This window comes from Capra hircus, chromosome 3 (genome assembly GCF_001704415.2).
Source record: "Capra hircus breed San Clemente chromosome 3, ASM170441v1, whole genome shotgun sequence".
NCBI classification, from domain to species: Eukaryota; Metazoa; Chordata; class Mammalia; order Artiodactyla; family Bovidae; genus Capra; species Capra hircus.
In genome coordinates this window covers 86,066,757-86,082,714 of record NC_030810.1, presented here as the reverse complement: position 1 = coordinate 86,082,714, position 15,958 = coordinate 86,066,757, and the positions used below count along the sequence as shown (strand labels likewise).

The 15,958-nt window shown below is 37.1% G+C and overlaps 1 protein-coding gene across 2 annotated transcripts in view; it reads right to left on the bottom strand.

The window, feature by feature from the left end:
- The window catches only part of GPSM2 (G-protein signaling modulator 2), a 51,117-nt gene that overhangs the window by 25,329 nt on the left and 9,830 nt on the right, over positions 1-15,958 (bottom strand). Inside the window, exons 1-4 of one of the 2 annotated variants that reach the window (XM_005677969.3) lie at positions 15,494-15,514; positions 9,871-10,173; positions 607-828; positions 99-234 (exon numbers count right to left, since the gene is read on the bottom strand). In XM_005677969.3, the coding sequence (XP_005678026.2) occupies positions 99-234; positions 607-828; positions 9,871-9,926 (414 nt within the window). In that variant the 5' untranslated portion in view covers positions 9,927-10,173; positions 15,494-15,514. Of the gene's footprint in view, positions 1-98; positions 235-606; positions 829-9,870; positions 10,174-15,493; positions 15,515-15,958 lie in introns of those variants that run through there. The other variant, XM_018045844.1, reaches the window with a different exon arrangement.

Below are 15,958 nucleotides of genomic sequence, written 5' to 3'. Positions count from 1 at the left end.
TTAACTTTTAGATAAACTACAGAATAATTAAATAGGATTAAAACACAAAGCAATTTCAATGAAAACATTTGGCCTGCCATCTAAAGTTTCCTCATTACCTTGTCATTAAGCTCTCTGGAAATATCCAGGTGTCGCTGACAACAAACTATAGCTTCATCAAAATTCCCAAGAACTTTTAAAGTATTTCCCAGATTACCACTAGCTTTAGCTTCCCCCAACTGGTCTCCAATAGTCCTGGGGTTTAAAGAAAAGAAAACAATGTGTTAAAATATAAAGCAGCCAGAATACAGTTTTCCCTAGAGAACAGTTGACATGCTTAAGGTAAGAAAGACTCATTATTCTTAAAACCAACTTTAAATAAAAATTTTAAACTTACATTTCTGTATTTAAACATAATTTTCATTCACTTAATTAAACTCTAACATCATTTCACCACTATTCATTTACTTAATTAAACTGTGTTCAGCCTAAAGATTAGTTTTTAAATGGAACGCTAATGAATTAAAACTCATTAAATGTACTATTCATTTTTTTAATTGAATGAAAATGTTTCTTAAAGTGACAGTTAATTTAGGGATAAAGTATGAAAAAGCTTAAATTAATTACCTTGCAAGAGTTAAATCATGATGATGGTATTCTAGTGCTTTGGCATAATCATGCAAATAGAAATAAGCATTGCCCAGCTGGCTGTAAATAGCGCTAAGAGTTTTTAAGTCTTCAGTTCCGACTTGAACTGCAGCTTCAAAGAATGACACACCAGCACGGCAGTCTCCAGATTTACACAGACGCTCCCCTTCCAAGGCCAGTTCAAGGCAAGAGGCTTCCATTCTATAAAATTACATAGGACAGACATTTACAACATTACATTACAACTGCATCACAGTGTCTTTAACTTCCAACAATATAATTTCAATGCGGACTGTGGCAATTCTTGCTTACAACAGCTGTCTCTACAACTGAAGTATATACACACTATTGATAAAACAGCAAACTTTATAGCAAAAGCTAATCTGCCTATTCAAATGTCTCTCAACCACAAAGGTCTTATTTTGGCAGGAAGTAGGGTTTATTGGTGGGCGTGAGTGAGGAGGGGACAGCACCAGGGCTCTCATGAGTGCGGGGCCCGCCATCTGTTCAGAGACCTGCGATCAGGGACGCACTTGGCCTCACAGCCATCTGGGATAAGCCACTTTCCTGCCACCGTGTTTTCAAGTTCATCGACACTAAACCTAGTAGATCCCCACTCCTGGGGAGATGTGGATCTTCTGGTGGCCAGAGAACTTGAATTTGGCCCTGCAGAGAGCCTCAGTCACATGCTCCTTGTTCTGTAGCTTGGTGCAGATGGATGTTATGACTTGGCCAACATGGACCATGGCCACTGCGCCCTGGGGCTTTCCAAAGGCACTCTGCATACCTGTCTGGAGCCAAGACTGGGGACAGCAAGCCAGTCATGAGTGTCCACTAGAAAGGGGTGTCTCCAAGGTCCTTTAGGACAACCCGGAGAGCAACAGGCTGCATATACTACTGAGGAGGGTGCTGATGCAGCCACTGCACACTGGGCCCCCATGGGGAAAAGAACACAAGAGGTCTTTTTTTATAGGATAGCCAAACATCTCTATATGGAGCTGATGAAATAAAATCCACATTTTACGGCAAGAGGAGGAAGACTGAAATAAGATTTTTCTTCTGCTCATTTGGCCTCCTTCCTCCCCTTTTGTGTGTGTTGCGCATCTGCATTAACCAGACCTCCTTAGAGATAAGATTCCTTCTCAGTCTCATCAGGGGTCACAACGACCCCTTAGGAGGTCTTGTAAGGAGCCACAGTGATCCATTACACATTTCTTACTTTGTACAGGTAGATGTGAATTGTGAAAAATGTCAGTAATATGTCATCTAATGTACAGTGCTTGGACCTCAAAGGGGCAGAACAATTCTCTGAGTTTTCTGAGAGGTGTTCCCAGGTTATAATCCTCAATTTGGCTTGAATAAAATATTTCATTTCTTTCTTAGACCCATGGATTACTTTTTTTTTGTCAACAGAGCTCATTCTAATTGGCTCACCCAGAGCAACCTGTTTTACCAATGAGAGAATCTAAAATAGTGTTTCCTAAACTGTTCTGAGTTATGGCAGACTAACGGACTTTCTGGGAGTTTGGGGAGAAAAGGAATGCCTGTGGGAGGAGAAGTCCTTTAAGTAATACTCTTCTCTATCCAGGTATGCAGGTGATCTACTCAGCCCCTCCAACCACACATCTCTATATCATACTCAGGTGAACTCATATGCGTGCAGGCATGCGTGCACACACACACACACACACACACACACACACACTCCTTCCTTGTCTTACCACAGGTTCACCTATACTGTAGAAAAATAGAAGAGCAAATATCTTCAGGTACAAGGTACATTTCCATGAAAGAAGTGTTAAGAAACCTTATGTTAGAAAGCAATGATTTAAAGATTTGCAGAATTCTAATTCTCAAAGTCTGTCACTAAATTTTTAAAGTCAGAAGAATTAAGTTACTATAAATATATCTAAGAGAAAAAACACCAATACTTCTAATTCTAATCCTACACTTTAGTAGGTGCTCTTCACCAAAGTTGCCATGGTGGGGCTTCAACATTTTCATGATTTCTGCCATGTCTATGTACCACGCAATCATTCGCTTAAATGTATTTCTGTATTTGGCAGATTCCTTTCAATTGGCATGTGCCATTGACTGGCTTCTCTGGTGGCTCAGACAGTAAAGAATCTGCCTGCAACGTGGGAGACCTGGGTTCAGTCCCTGGGTTGGGAAGATCCCCTAGAGGAGGGCATGGCAACCCACTCCAGTATTCTTGCCTGGAGAATCCCCATGGACAGAGGGACCTGGTGGGTTGCAGTCCATGGGGTTGCAAAGAGTCGGACATGACTCAGTGACTAAGCATAGCACATTAAAAAAAAAAAAAAATCTAGCTTCATCCAAAGCAGGATCCATGAAATTGAGTTTGATGTGATACTCACTTTTCTAATGCACATCAAAACAAATATGTAACTATTAAGACAGGGTGCTCAGGGCTGGTGCACTGGGATGACCCTGAGGGATGGGATGGGGAGGGAGGTGGGTGGGAGGTTCAGGATGGGGAACACATGTACACCCATGGCTGATTCATGTGAATGTATGGCAAAAACCACCACAATATTGTAAAGTAATTAGCCTTCAATTTAAAAAAAAAAAGTGAGTAAAATAAACTTAGGTACTACCAGTGGTATACCACCACCCTTTGGAAGACTCTGATTTAGCTCATCAAGCATTTTAATGTTTAGAGCAGCACTAAATTACTTCTTACTAGAACTGTCTTTGAGCAACTCCACAGGAATGGTGGTTCTCGATCCCGGCTGCACAATAGTAGAGCTCACGTGGAGCACTTGTTAGAACTCAACTCTGGGTCCCACTCCCCTGGGCATGAGGTATGCCCTCAGAATTGTTTAAAAGCTCCCAGGTAATTCCAATGTACAAGCCAGGGTTGAGAATCACTCCTGTAACAGGAAATGTGAATTAAATCACCACTCATCCTAAACTCATTGAAATATGATGACGTTCTGTACTTTTAGTAGCAGGTCAATTAATACATTTCTTCAGGTGCTATCTTTTAGCCTATAAAATTTCAAGGATCCTTAAAGTCATAAATTAAAATGGGGTTGTAAAAGTGGAAAATAAATCAGATGAAGCTAGATGAAAAGTCTAGACAAACAGAGCCAAAGGTTCAAAGCAGAATTCTCGCTCAGAATAAGTAGATAAAAGTAGTCATCTCTAAGAGGTAATTTTTAAGCTTCATATCCAAGTGTCTTTTTTTTAAAAAATAATTTAGCCAAAGGCTAAACTGCTTATTCACAGTTAGACTAGTGACTTCACCCTCACTTTATAAATCAAGGTAAAATAATGCAAGTTAACCTCTTTTTAATATTTTGCTTTAACATTAGAGTGGGGATGGGGTGGGGAGAGCTAAAGCACATAGTAAAATAAATTAGTTTACTAGAAATCTTAAATTGCTGTTTTATATTTCTTTATAGGTCACTTCAAATTAATAAAGCCTATTTGTCTTTTACAAGTGAAAACTTTCCTTTGTTTTTGAATATGAAAGAATTCATAAAAGAAAAAAGATTACTTTTGTTTAAGGTCTTATGAGGTTACTGGTATATCGCACGTGTGAAGAGAAATGAGTCAGCAAAAGATTAATATGTAAAAACATGGTTTCATCAAAGGGTTCTTTTGCCAGATGCAGTACTTGAGCTAGTTATCTTTATTTGTCTAAATACTGAAACCACAGAACTTCTAAGAATTACCATGGGGGAAAAATTGGAAAAGACATTTTTACACATAAAATACATTACTGTTTCTATTAACAAATTTTAAGCATAATACCAATTATGGAAAAAATTATATGTTGAGCAATTTCACCACTAGGAGTTTATTTTAAAGCTACATCAATACAAATTTCAAAGGATGGTAACAGAAGCAAAAAGCCACAGTTTAAACGCCCATCAACAGAGTATTGGTTTAAAAAATTACATGCCACCATACGACAGAATACTAGTGATGGCACATGGCTTCACCAAGGGAGAGAGAGAGAAACTGTCGTCACCTGCGGAACCATCAATCCAGGATGATTAGGTTGCTGGCCAGGAAATTAATTAAAAAAAGGCTATTGAAACAAATTTATTTTTAAAGCGGGACAAAAAAATTAACATAAAAATTTCTCTGCCATTTGAGCCACTACCTCGTGCATTGTGTATCTGTGTAATACATTAACTGGATCCCCTTAGAAGACACAGGAATTCCTACTTGCCCCTCCCCCCACCAGAAGGCAACTACTCCTGGAGCTAGCACAGAACTCCGTAGGAGAAAACATTTTTCTCAATCCTGTAAGGGGTCACAGTAATCCACTACTCACCTTGTTGGGTGATGTAAACTGTCAACATGCTACTTTGATGTAAAACTCTCCCTGTCTCAAAAACTTGTATTACTGTGCCTTGACTTCTCAGGCAGAGTAGTCCTTAAAGCTGTCTGAAAGACTGTCTCCAGAGTTATAATCCTCCAGTTAGCACAAATAATTTCCCTTTCCTTCTAAGATTGACTAATGATTAACTTTTTTGTCAGAACTGTCCATATATAGGATGTGTAAAAATTGGAAGTTAATAACAGTATATCCATATAAAACAGAGAAGCATCTTCTTCAGATAAATATCTTCACCACAAACATTTGATGCTCTGAACTTAAATTTACAAAACATTATAATGGAACCATCGATCCAAATGCTGTTGCACCCCATAAAACTCAACTATAAGGCTGAACGGCACCCTAAGGATTACAAATTTTTTAAAAGGTATTTTACATAATTCTCATTGCAAACAGTGATAGCTACCTGGAACCCTGCTGGCTACACTGCCGTCCTCAAAGGTGAGAGTGCCCTATAGGACAATCTACCTTAGAAAATCATTTCAGTAACAAATGTTCAAAATAAAGCTCCAACTCTCTAGCTTATGAGTTTATTTTGACATATAGTATAGTTCTGATGTATTTTATTGGAAGAGAAGTCAATGTTCTGGCAAAGTCTCCAACACCTCAAATTTAGCTAATTGCAAAACAGTGAAGGAAGGTTGGTTTATAAATTTTTTAGAAGATCATTAAATAGTAACAGAGAAAGTAATTTCATATCCTCTCTGTCTCTATGAGAGAATAGAATTACTTCATCTGTTTACCAGTTGGGTTGAAAACAAAGAACATACGAAGATTAGAAGACAAGTCAGGAAAATATCTCTCCATTAAAATATATCCCACATATTAAGTTTTCTTTTCATTCTTCCTAATGGCCCACTGAATTATATAATCAAAAAAAAAGTACATTTCTAGTAAGTATAAAGACAGCACTACTATTTTTGACTGAAATGTTTACATTTTTGTCAACAGATTGAACATTACAGCTTTAAATCTTCATCTTCTGTACAACCTCACAACATTTCAACTTATTTTAACTTTTACGTTTTATTATTTTTTACTTTTCTCCTACAACTTGATTTTTTTCTTTACTTCCTTCTTTTTGGTTTCTTGTGTTTACAGTATATCAATGAAAGCAAAAGAAGATTAAAATCTTGATGCTACATTAAAAAAATTAATAACCAGTTCCGTCCAAATCTGACTTCCCTTCAAAGGCTTATATACTAATTAAGAATAAATGATGGGATTCAGGACTTAAGATCAAAGCAAGAGTGCCCTGCACCTTCTCCACTGCGCTGTCTCCTGTGGCTGTCGACTGGCCCACTGTGACCCCTAGTTCCACCTTCTGTGTGTTTTAATTGGGCATAGATCCTTTATCACCAGTCCTAGCTGCCATAAACAATTTTCATCTATCCAGTCTACCACATGTATCTAGTTATTCTAGTTTACTTTGTCAAAGGGAAAGTGCAAAACTATCTTGCATTAAATTTAAATTCTGATCTGTAACTTGGTTTTAAAAGTGATTATTCTATACATTATAATAAATTTCATCCTCAAAATGATGCTGTGAGATGGGTATTATTATAGAAGGGGAAAATGATGCTCAGTGTCCTGCTTAAGATCATACGATGGCAAAACTGAGAGGTGAAATCCTGTCTTTGTCTCTAAATCCAGTGTTCTTTCTACCACTCCACATTACCTCAAACTATTCTTCAGAAAGAATATTATTAATAACTATATTTACCTAGCAAAATTGAAAATTTCAATATTAAAATTGCATTCCTTCACAACTTAATTGCAGTAGCCTAATTTTTATATTAAAGTATTGAAATGTTTTTCTTCAAAGTAACAAGTATAAACAAGGAAATTTCTTTGTTTACTTATATTTTTTACTTATATAATTTACTTATAAATTATATAAGTAAACAAAGTATAATTATATAAGTAAATAAAAATATTTACTTATATTTCTTTGTTATACTTAAACAAGTATATAACAAGCTAAACAAAGAAATATAAAACTAGAGAAATTAATATAATGAACCTGATATATCTACCTTTCTACATCAACAATTACCAATATATGATACATTATCCATATATATTTCATCTTTACTTCCACTCTCACTCTACAACTTTTGAAGTAGATTCTAGAAAACATAGAATTTCATTTGTAAATATTTTGTATGTACCTCTAAAAGATATGGAGTCATTTTCAAAAAATACAATCACAGTACTATTATCAATCCTAAAAATTTAATGATAGTTATTTAAAATCAGTTGAACACGTTTTAAAAGTTTAGAAACAAATCCCAATTTTGTCGGTCTCCATTTCTCTCTACCTTCATAAATAAGTTGCAAAATATTTCATAAAGCATTTTGATATCTCTTAGGAGGTTTCTTAGTATCTGAAGAATTATTCCATGTCAAAATTTACAAACACATTGTGCCACAGAAACTCCTCCAGGGATAGACAAGGACCTCGATGAAAGAACCAGATGGATAAAACATTACATGCTAAGTGTTTACCAGGATAGAAAAATAACCTATATAAGGACATGACATCTAAAAATAGGGATACAAACTATTACCTGCAGTTATATACTAATCCAGTCAGTACACAGAATGCTAATTTTACAGGACTGACAAAACCAGAGATTTGTTTGGTGTAGTCTTACTAAAAATAGTTAAAAGTTTTACATTTCTTTTATAGATGAAGTCTTATATCAATATATAACCATGTTTGACCTATGCTATATCATGAAAAACGATAAATCTAAGATCTTCCTATAGGAACAGGTACAATCCACTCCTCATCAATTGTTACAATATTGAAAACATGGAAATATATACACTACCATATGTAAAACAGAGAGCCAATGGGAATTTGCTGAATAACTTAGGGAACTCAAACCTGGCCTCTGTAACAACCTAGAGGGGTGGGATGTGGTAGGAAGTGGGAAGGAAGTTCAAGAGGAAGGGGACATAGGTATACCTATGGTTGACTCATGTTGATGTATGGCAGAAACCACCACAATATTGTAAAGCAATTATCCTTCAATTAAAAATAAATTTTTTAAAAAAGAAGTAAGCCACTCTTGAAAATATTTAGCAAGAAAGATAAACATCTTACTACCTGTCTTGTTAAACATTTTCAAGAGTGAACTATCAAGTTCATTTGATGTTTATATCCAATGCAATTCAAAGGACATTCCATCAAATGTGGAGCCAGACAAGCTAGGCATCATGGCTGCCCAAAGGGAGCCAATAGTCAAAGTGGGGAGTGGCAAAGGAGGAGGAGACAAACACATATAAACAGGTACACTGAATTTCAATATAGTTAGTGCTAAGAAAGAGAGATGCATAGGATATGTGAGCACAGAGAGGGCACTTAAAATATGGAGTTCAGAAACAGTTTCCAGAAGAATATTTTTGAGCTAAATTCCTAGATATTGAGTAGAATTAGCTAAACCAAGAAAGTAGGAAGGGCATTCAAGTCGTAGGGTGTAGCACGAGCAAGGGCACTGAGTCACGTACAGGGAACCAGAGCTCAAAATGCAAAGTGAGGGATCAGGAAGTAAGGATGAAGGAACATGTAGAGGCCAGGTAACGCAAGCTCCTGTGTCCTACGTTAAGCATGGCCCCACCCTGCAGGTGACTAGAAGCCACCAAAGAGACTATGCAGAGGTTGCATGATTAACTCTGTATCTGCAGCCTGAGCCCTCTGGAGGCAAATTTAAGAGCGATTCAAGAGGCCAGAATGGAGAATGGAGGGAGTCTGGAAGGAAGATGATGGGGGACTGAACTTCCACACTGGTGGAGAGAAGCCAGAAGGATAAATGAATCTGAGCAGCATTTAGGAAGTAAAACTGGCAAGACTTCACACTAGACACAGAGGTTTCTGGAACTATGCCCCAGAGGGTAGAGCGAGAGCATTTCTATTAAAAATTCATTTAAATTATACTGAATGTCTTCCATTTTCTTTCATTTGAAACTTTTAAATTTGCAATAAAAATGCCCTCAGCTTACCTAGATAAACTTTCTTGGCACCGTGCCCTAACATGAACCATCAGCTCCAAAGCAAATGACAGTAAATCTCACTACTTCCTATGCAAGTGCTAAGATACCTAAGGTTTGGTATCAAACATCTTCACTCATTAGGGATAAGAATGCTATTCAAAGCTAGAAGTTCTGATGTTTATTTAATATTAACTCATAACAGTTTTGATAAGGAATCTATTAATATCTAATCACCTGATAATTAAGTCTTCCATTCTAATACTGTGTTTATTTTACAGTTAAGAACAATGAGCATAACTTCCAAAATAAATGTAAAATAATGATGATGTACATATTCTTGCTTTGTTCCTAAATGTCTCAGAAATATCATTAATATTTTACTACTAAATATTAAACTGATTATTAGTTTATCATGTTTAGAAAGTACCTACTCATTCCAACATTAACACCCCTTTTCTTAAAAGCTCATTTATAAAAGATCACTAATTGTAACACAAAAATTAGGTCGTTCAGCCAACCACACTACAAAATCTATCTTCTACCCTCGAAGATTTAGAAATATATTTCACTTTTATATTTGCATTATAAAAAGAGTAACACAGTTTAAAATAACTAATCAGAAACTCTTCCACAGAACATTAATAAACAAACTATAGAATATAATTGTTCTCTACTACCATTTTCCTACAGAAAGGATATAAAAACTTACTACAACCACAACAACAACAACAAAAAAACACTGTTTAAAGAAGATACTAACTATGGCTAGTATATTTTTAATATTTTCATATTTAAACTTCAAATGATCAGAGTTAAACACATGTTTAAATAAGTATTAAAATTACCCACTAAGAAAGCAGCAGTCTTACCTGTAACGAACATGAAAAGAATGGTCTTCTCTCATGCTTATCAAATTTTCCTCCATCGAGTCATATTATAAGCTGGGTATACTAAGAAATTATTTTATTTTTTGCCAATCCAGCTCTACAATGTAGAATTGTTGCAGAACATTGTCCGGTTAGTATATTAATGAGTTGGTGTTAATACATCCTAAGCTCCTGCTTCTTCTTTATTAATAATGAAAGGAGGTCAATGTCAGACAGCTTAAAGGTTCAAAATGTGTCCCAAATCCTTGCATCTCTGGCCCTTTCAGCAGCACTTCAGCAACATTTCTGCAAAAGGAATACAAATGTTTTGCTTGAAGTCCTATTTTCAAAGCATAACACATATACATCCAGCAAAAGCAGTTAGAGGGAAGTTTATAATAATATAATCTTACCTCAAGAAGCAAGAAAAACATCAAATAAACAAGCTAAACTTGGATCTAAAACAACTAGAGAAAGAAGAACAAACAAAACCTCAAGTTAAGGAAGGAAATCATAAAGATTAGAGCTGAAATAAATGAAATAGAGACAAAGAAAACAATCACAAAGATCAATGAAACTAAAAGCTGGTTCTTTGAAAAGATAAAATTGATAAACCTTTAGCTAGACTTATCAAGGATAAAAGGTTCGAGAAGACTCAAATCAGCAGAATTAGAAATGAAAAAGGAGAAGTTACAACTCACCCCATAGAAATTCTAAGGGTCATAAGCGACTACTATGAACAATTACATGCCAATAAAATGGACAAGCTGGAAGAAATGCACAAATTCTTATAAAGGTACAATCTCTGTAGACTGTGAACCAGGAAAAAATAGAAAATATGAACAGACCAATCACAAGCACTAAACGTGAAACCATTATTAAAAACCTCCCAACAAACAAAAGTCCAGGACCTGACGGCTTCCCAGGCCAATTTTATCAAACATTTGATTCTTTGCGACCCCATGGGCTATGCAGTCCATGGAATTCTCCAGGCCAGAATACTAGAGTGGTTGCCATGCCCTCCTCCAGGGGATCTTCCCAACTCAGGGATCAAACCCAGGTCTCCCACATTGCAGGTGGATTTATTACCAGCTGAGCCACCAGGGAAGCCCATCATACATTTAGAGAACAGTTAACAACTATCCTTCTGAAACTTTTCCAAAAAATCACAGAGGAAGGAAAACTTCCCAACTCATTTTATGAGGCCACCATCACCCTGATACCAAAACCAGATAAAGATACCACAAAAAAAGAAAATTACTTTTTATGATTTAAAAAAAAAAAACAGCTCTCCAGAAAGTGGGCATGCTGCCAAGTCACTTCAGTCGTGTCTGGCTCTGTGCGACCCCATAGACAGCAGCCCAGCCAGGCTCCCCCGTCCCTGGGATTCTCCAGGCAAGAATACTGGAGTGGGGTGTCATTTCCTCCTCCAATGCATGAAAGTGAAAAGGGAAAGTGAAGTTGTTCAGTTGTGTCTGACTCCTAGCAACCCCATGGACTGCAGCCTACCAGGCTCCTCTGTCCATAGGATTTTCCAGGCAAGAGTACTGGAGTGGGGTGCCATTGCCTTCTCCGAAAGTGGGCATACAGGTTACATAACTCAACATAATAAAGGCCATATATGATAAGCCTGTATCCATTGTTTTCCCATCTAATTGCCATGAAGTGATGGGACTGGACACTGGAAACAGTGACAGACTTTATTTTCTTGGGCTCCAAAATCACTGCAGAATGTAACTGCAGCCATTAAACTAAAAGATGCTTGCTCCTTGGAAGAAAAGTTATGACCAACCTAGACAGCATATTAAAAAGAGAGACATTACTTTGCCAACAAAGGTCTGTCTAGTCAAAGCTATGGTTTTTCCAGTAGTCATGTATGGATGTGAGAATTTTCCATTAAAAAAGTGCCAAAGAATTGATGCTTTTGAACTGGGGTGTTGGAGAAGACTCTTGAAAGTCCCTTGGACTTCAAGGAGATCAAACCAGTCAATCATAAAGGAAATCAGTCCTGAATATTCCTTGGAAGGACTTATGCTGAAGCTGAAGCTCCCAAACTCTGGCTATCTGATGTGAAGAACTGACCCACTGGAAAAGACCCTGATGCTGGGAAAGACTGAGGGCATGAGGAGAAAGGGATGACAGAGGATGAGATGATCAGATGGCATCATTGACTTGATGGACATATGAGTTTGAGCAGCTTTGTGAGTTGGTGATAGACAGGGAAGCCTGGTGTGCTGCAGTCCATGGAGTCACACACAACTGAGTGACTGAACTGAACTGAAGGAGACAAAAGACCCGTACTCTGAAAACTATAAGATGCTGATGAAAGAACTTGAAGATGACATAAACAGATGGAAAGATATACCATGTTCGTGGATTGGAAGAATCAATGTTGTCAAAATGATTATACTACCCAAGGTAATCTACGGACTCAATGTAATCCCTATCAAATTACCAATGGCATTTTTTCACAGAACTAACATAAAAAAAATCTCAAAATTTGTATGGAGACACAGAAGACCCCGGATAGCCAAAGCAATGTTTAAAAGAAAAACGGAGCTAGAAGAATCAGGCTCCATGACCTCCAACTATACTACAAAGCTACAGTCATCAAAACAGTATGTTACCAGTACAAAAATAGAAATATAGACAACAGAACAGGATAGAAAACCCAGAAATAAGCCCATGTAACTATGGTCAATTAATCTATGACAAAGGAGTCAAGACTACACAATGTTGGAAAGAGTCTCTTCAACAAATGGTGCTGGGAAAACTGGACAGCCACATGTAAAAAAAAAAAAATGAAATTCGATCATTCCTTAAGTCCATACACACAAAAAAGCTCAAAATGGATTAAAGATCTAAATGTGAGACTGGACACTATAAAACTCCTAGGGGAAAACATAGGCAGAACACTCTGACATACAACACAGCAACATCTTTTTAATCCATGTCCCAGAATAATGGAAATAAATGCACAAATAGACAAATGGGACCTACTTAAACTCAAAAGCTTTTGCACAATAAAGGAAATGATGGACAAAATGAAAAGAGATTGGGAGAAAACATTTGCAAATGATGTGACCAATAAGGAATTAAGTCTCCAAAATTTACAAAACAGTTTATTAGGCTTACTAGCATCAATACAAACAACCCACTCAAAAAATGGGCAGACCTGAATAGACATTTCTGCAAAGAGGACATACAGATAGCCAATAGGCACATGAAAAGATGTTCAACATCACTAGTTATCAAAGAAATGCAAATCAAAACTACCACGAGATATCACCTCACACCAGTCAGAATGGCTATAATCAAAAAATCCACAAACAACAAATGCTGGAGAGGGTGTGGAGAGAAAGAAACCCTCCTGTACTGTTGGCAGGAATGTAAACTGGTACAGCCACTATGGAGAACAGTATGGATTTTCCTTAACAAAGAGCTACCATATGACTCTGCAATCCTACTCCTGGGCATATACCCAGAGAAAAACAAGGCCCAGAAAGATACATGCACCCCAATGTTCACTGCAGCTCTGTTTACAACGTCCATGACATGGAAGCAACCTACATGTCTGCTGACACAAGAATGGATAAAGAAGACGTAGTGCACATATGCAACAGGCTACTACTTGGCCATTAAAGAATGAAATAGAGTCATCTGAGGCACCATGGATGGACCTAGAGAATGGCATACTGAGTGAAGCAAGTCAGCCAAGAGATATGTCAGACGACATCCCTTACATAAGGAATCTAATACAGTATACTAACACATATGTATGGAATTTAGGAAGATGGCAATGACGACCCTGTATGCAAGACAGGAAAAAAGACACAGATGTGTATAACGGACTTTTGGACTCAGAGGGAGAGGGAGAGGGTGGGATGATTTGGGAGAATGGGAATTCTAACATGTATACTGTCATGTAAGAATTGAATCGCCAGCCCATGTCTGACGTAGGGTGCAGCATGCTTGGGGCTGGTGCATGGGGATGACCCAGAGAGATGTTGTGGGGAGGGAGGTGGGAGGGGGGTTCATGTTTGGGAACGCATGTAAGAATTAAAGATTTTAAAATTTAAAAAAATAAAAAAATAAAAGAAATCGGGCCAATGGACTTATTCAGAAAACAGAAAGAGACTGACTCATAGACTTAGAAAATGAACTTATGGTTGCCAGGGGGAAGGGACAGTTAGGGACTTTGGGAAAGTCACGTACACACTGCTGTATTTCAAATGGATAACCACCAAAGACCTATTGTATAGCACATGGAACTCTGCTCGATGTTATGTGCCAGTTGGATGAGTCGGGGGGTTGAGGGGGGAATAGATACATGTATATGTATGACTGAGTCTCTTTGCTGTTCATCTGAAACCACCACAACATTGTTAATCAGCTATACTCCAATACAAAATGTTTTTGGTGTTAAAAAAAATTAAACATATATGCATCTAATAAGGGAGCACCCAATACGTAAAACAAATACCAATAGATATAAGGTAAAAATGAATAAGAATACAATAATAGTAGGAGACTTTTCAACACTCTACTCACTTCAGTGGACAGATCTTTCATTCAGAGAATCAACATGGCAAAAGAGATACTCAATAATATAACAGAGCAGTTAGACTTAATTGATATTTTCAGGACAGTACATCCAAAAAACCAGAATATAGATTCTTTTCAAGTGTATATGGAACATTTTCCAGGACTGATCACATACCAGGGCATAAAAGAAGCTTCAGCAAATTTAAGAGTATAGAAATTAACTCAAGTATCTTTCCTGACCATAACAGCATGAAATCAGAAATTAACCACAGAAGAAGAAATGAGGACAAAAATAATTACATGGAGATTAAACAACATGCTACTAAAAAACACCAATGGATCAACAAGGGAATCAAAGAGGAAACTGAACTACAACCTTTAAGGTAACAGTTAAGAGAAACAAGGTGAAAATAAAATATATGTGCTTACATAAATAAAATTATACATATGTGTGTCTGTGTGAGTGTGTATGTATTCCTGGAATCCAGTGTTATAAACAACCCCATAGGTCAGTTAGTCCAACATATTACTACAACATTCCCAGAAAGGTTACAAGGCAGCTAATCCTAATTTTGAATAGTCCTTTTAGCAAGCTATTCCATATTTTGAGCAATCTTTCCATTTCTATCTATTTCTCTCTTCTACTGCCATCCAGTAAAGCCTAACTCCTTTTCCACCTAACATCCCTTTAAGTATTTCAGCTATAACATAAACTATACTCTAACTAATAGACACTCACTGCTTTGTTAATTAACTATAGTTAGAGAGGATAGTAGGGAACAGAGCAGGAGGAGAAAGGTAGAAAGGATTAGTCTAGAGGGACTTCCTAGAGCAAGTGAGGTTTTCATATCAATAACCAATGTGGCATATAAGAAACACAAAATATTACTCCTCTTATCCTCTCTCTTGGCCAACAAATGAAGCAGTATCTTAAGAAAGGAGGAAAAGATGGGTAACGGTTATTAAACCAACAAATCTTCTCTTTTTCCTTTTGTTTAGAATTCCACTGTACTTTTTTTCTTTAATAAAATACATTAAGGGAACTGGGCTTCCCAGATGGTGCTTGTGGTACAGAACCCACCTGCCGCTGCAGGAGACATAAGAAATGCAGGTTCAATTCCTTCAATCCCTGGGTCAGGAAGATTCCCTGAGGGTATGGCAGCCCACTCCAGTATTCTTGCCTGGAGAATCCCATGGACAGAAGAGCCCGGCAGGCTATGGTCCACAGGGTTGCAAGGAGTCAGAAATGACTGAAGCGACATGGCACGCAGGCACATTAAGGAAATTAGCATATTCAGAGCAAGAGCTCCAAAGTGCATTTAAATTACACAACAGCTAAACTGTCAATTAAACTGTTTTTCACTACCACTTTGAGGTTTAGGTTATTTATAGTATGGGGCAGAAGGTGAGGTATTAGAATTAAGTCAAATTACAATTTAATTGAAATATTTTTCCAGCCGTGGTATCATAATGAAATCCCCAAGCTCACCAAGTATTTTTAAAAAAAAAAGTTAACTTCATACTTATTAAAATATAAGTATTTAAT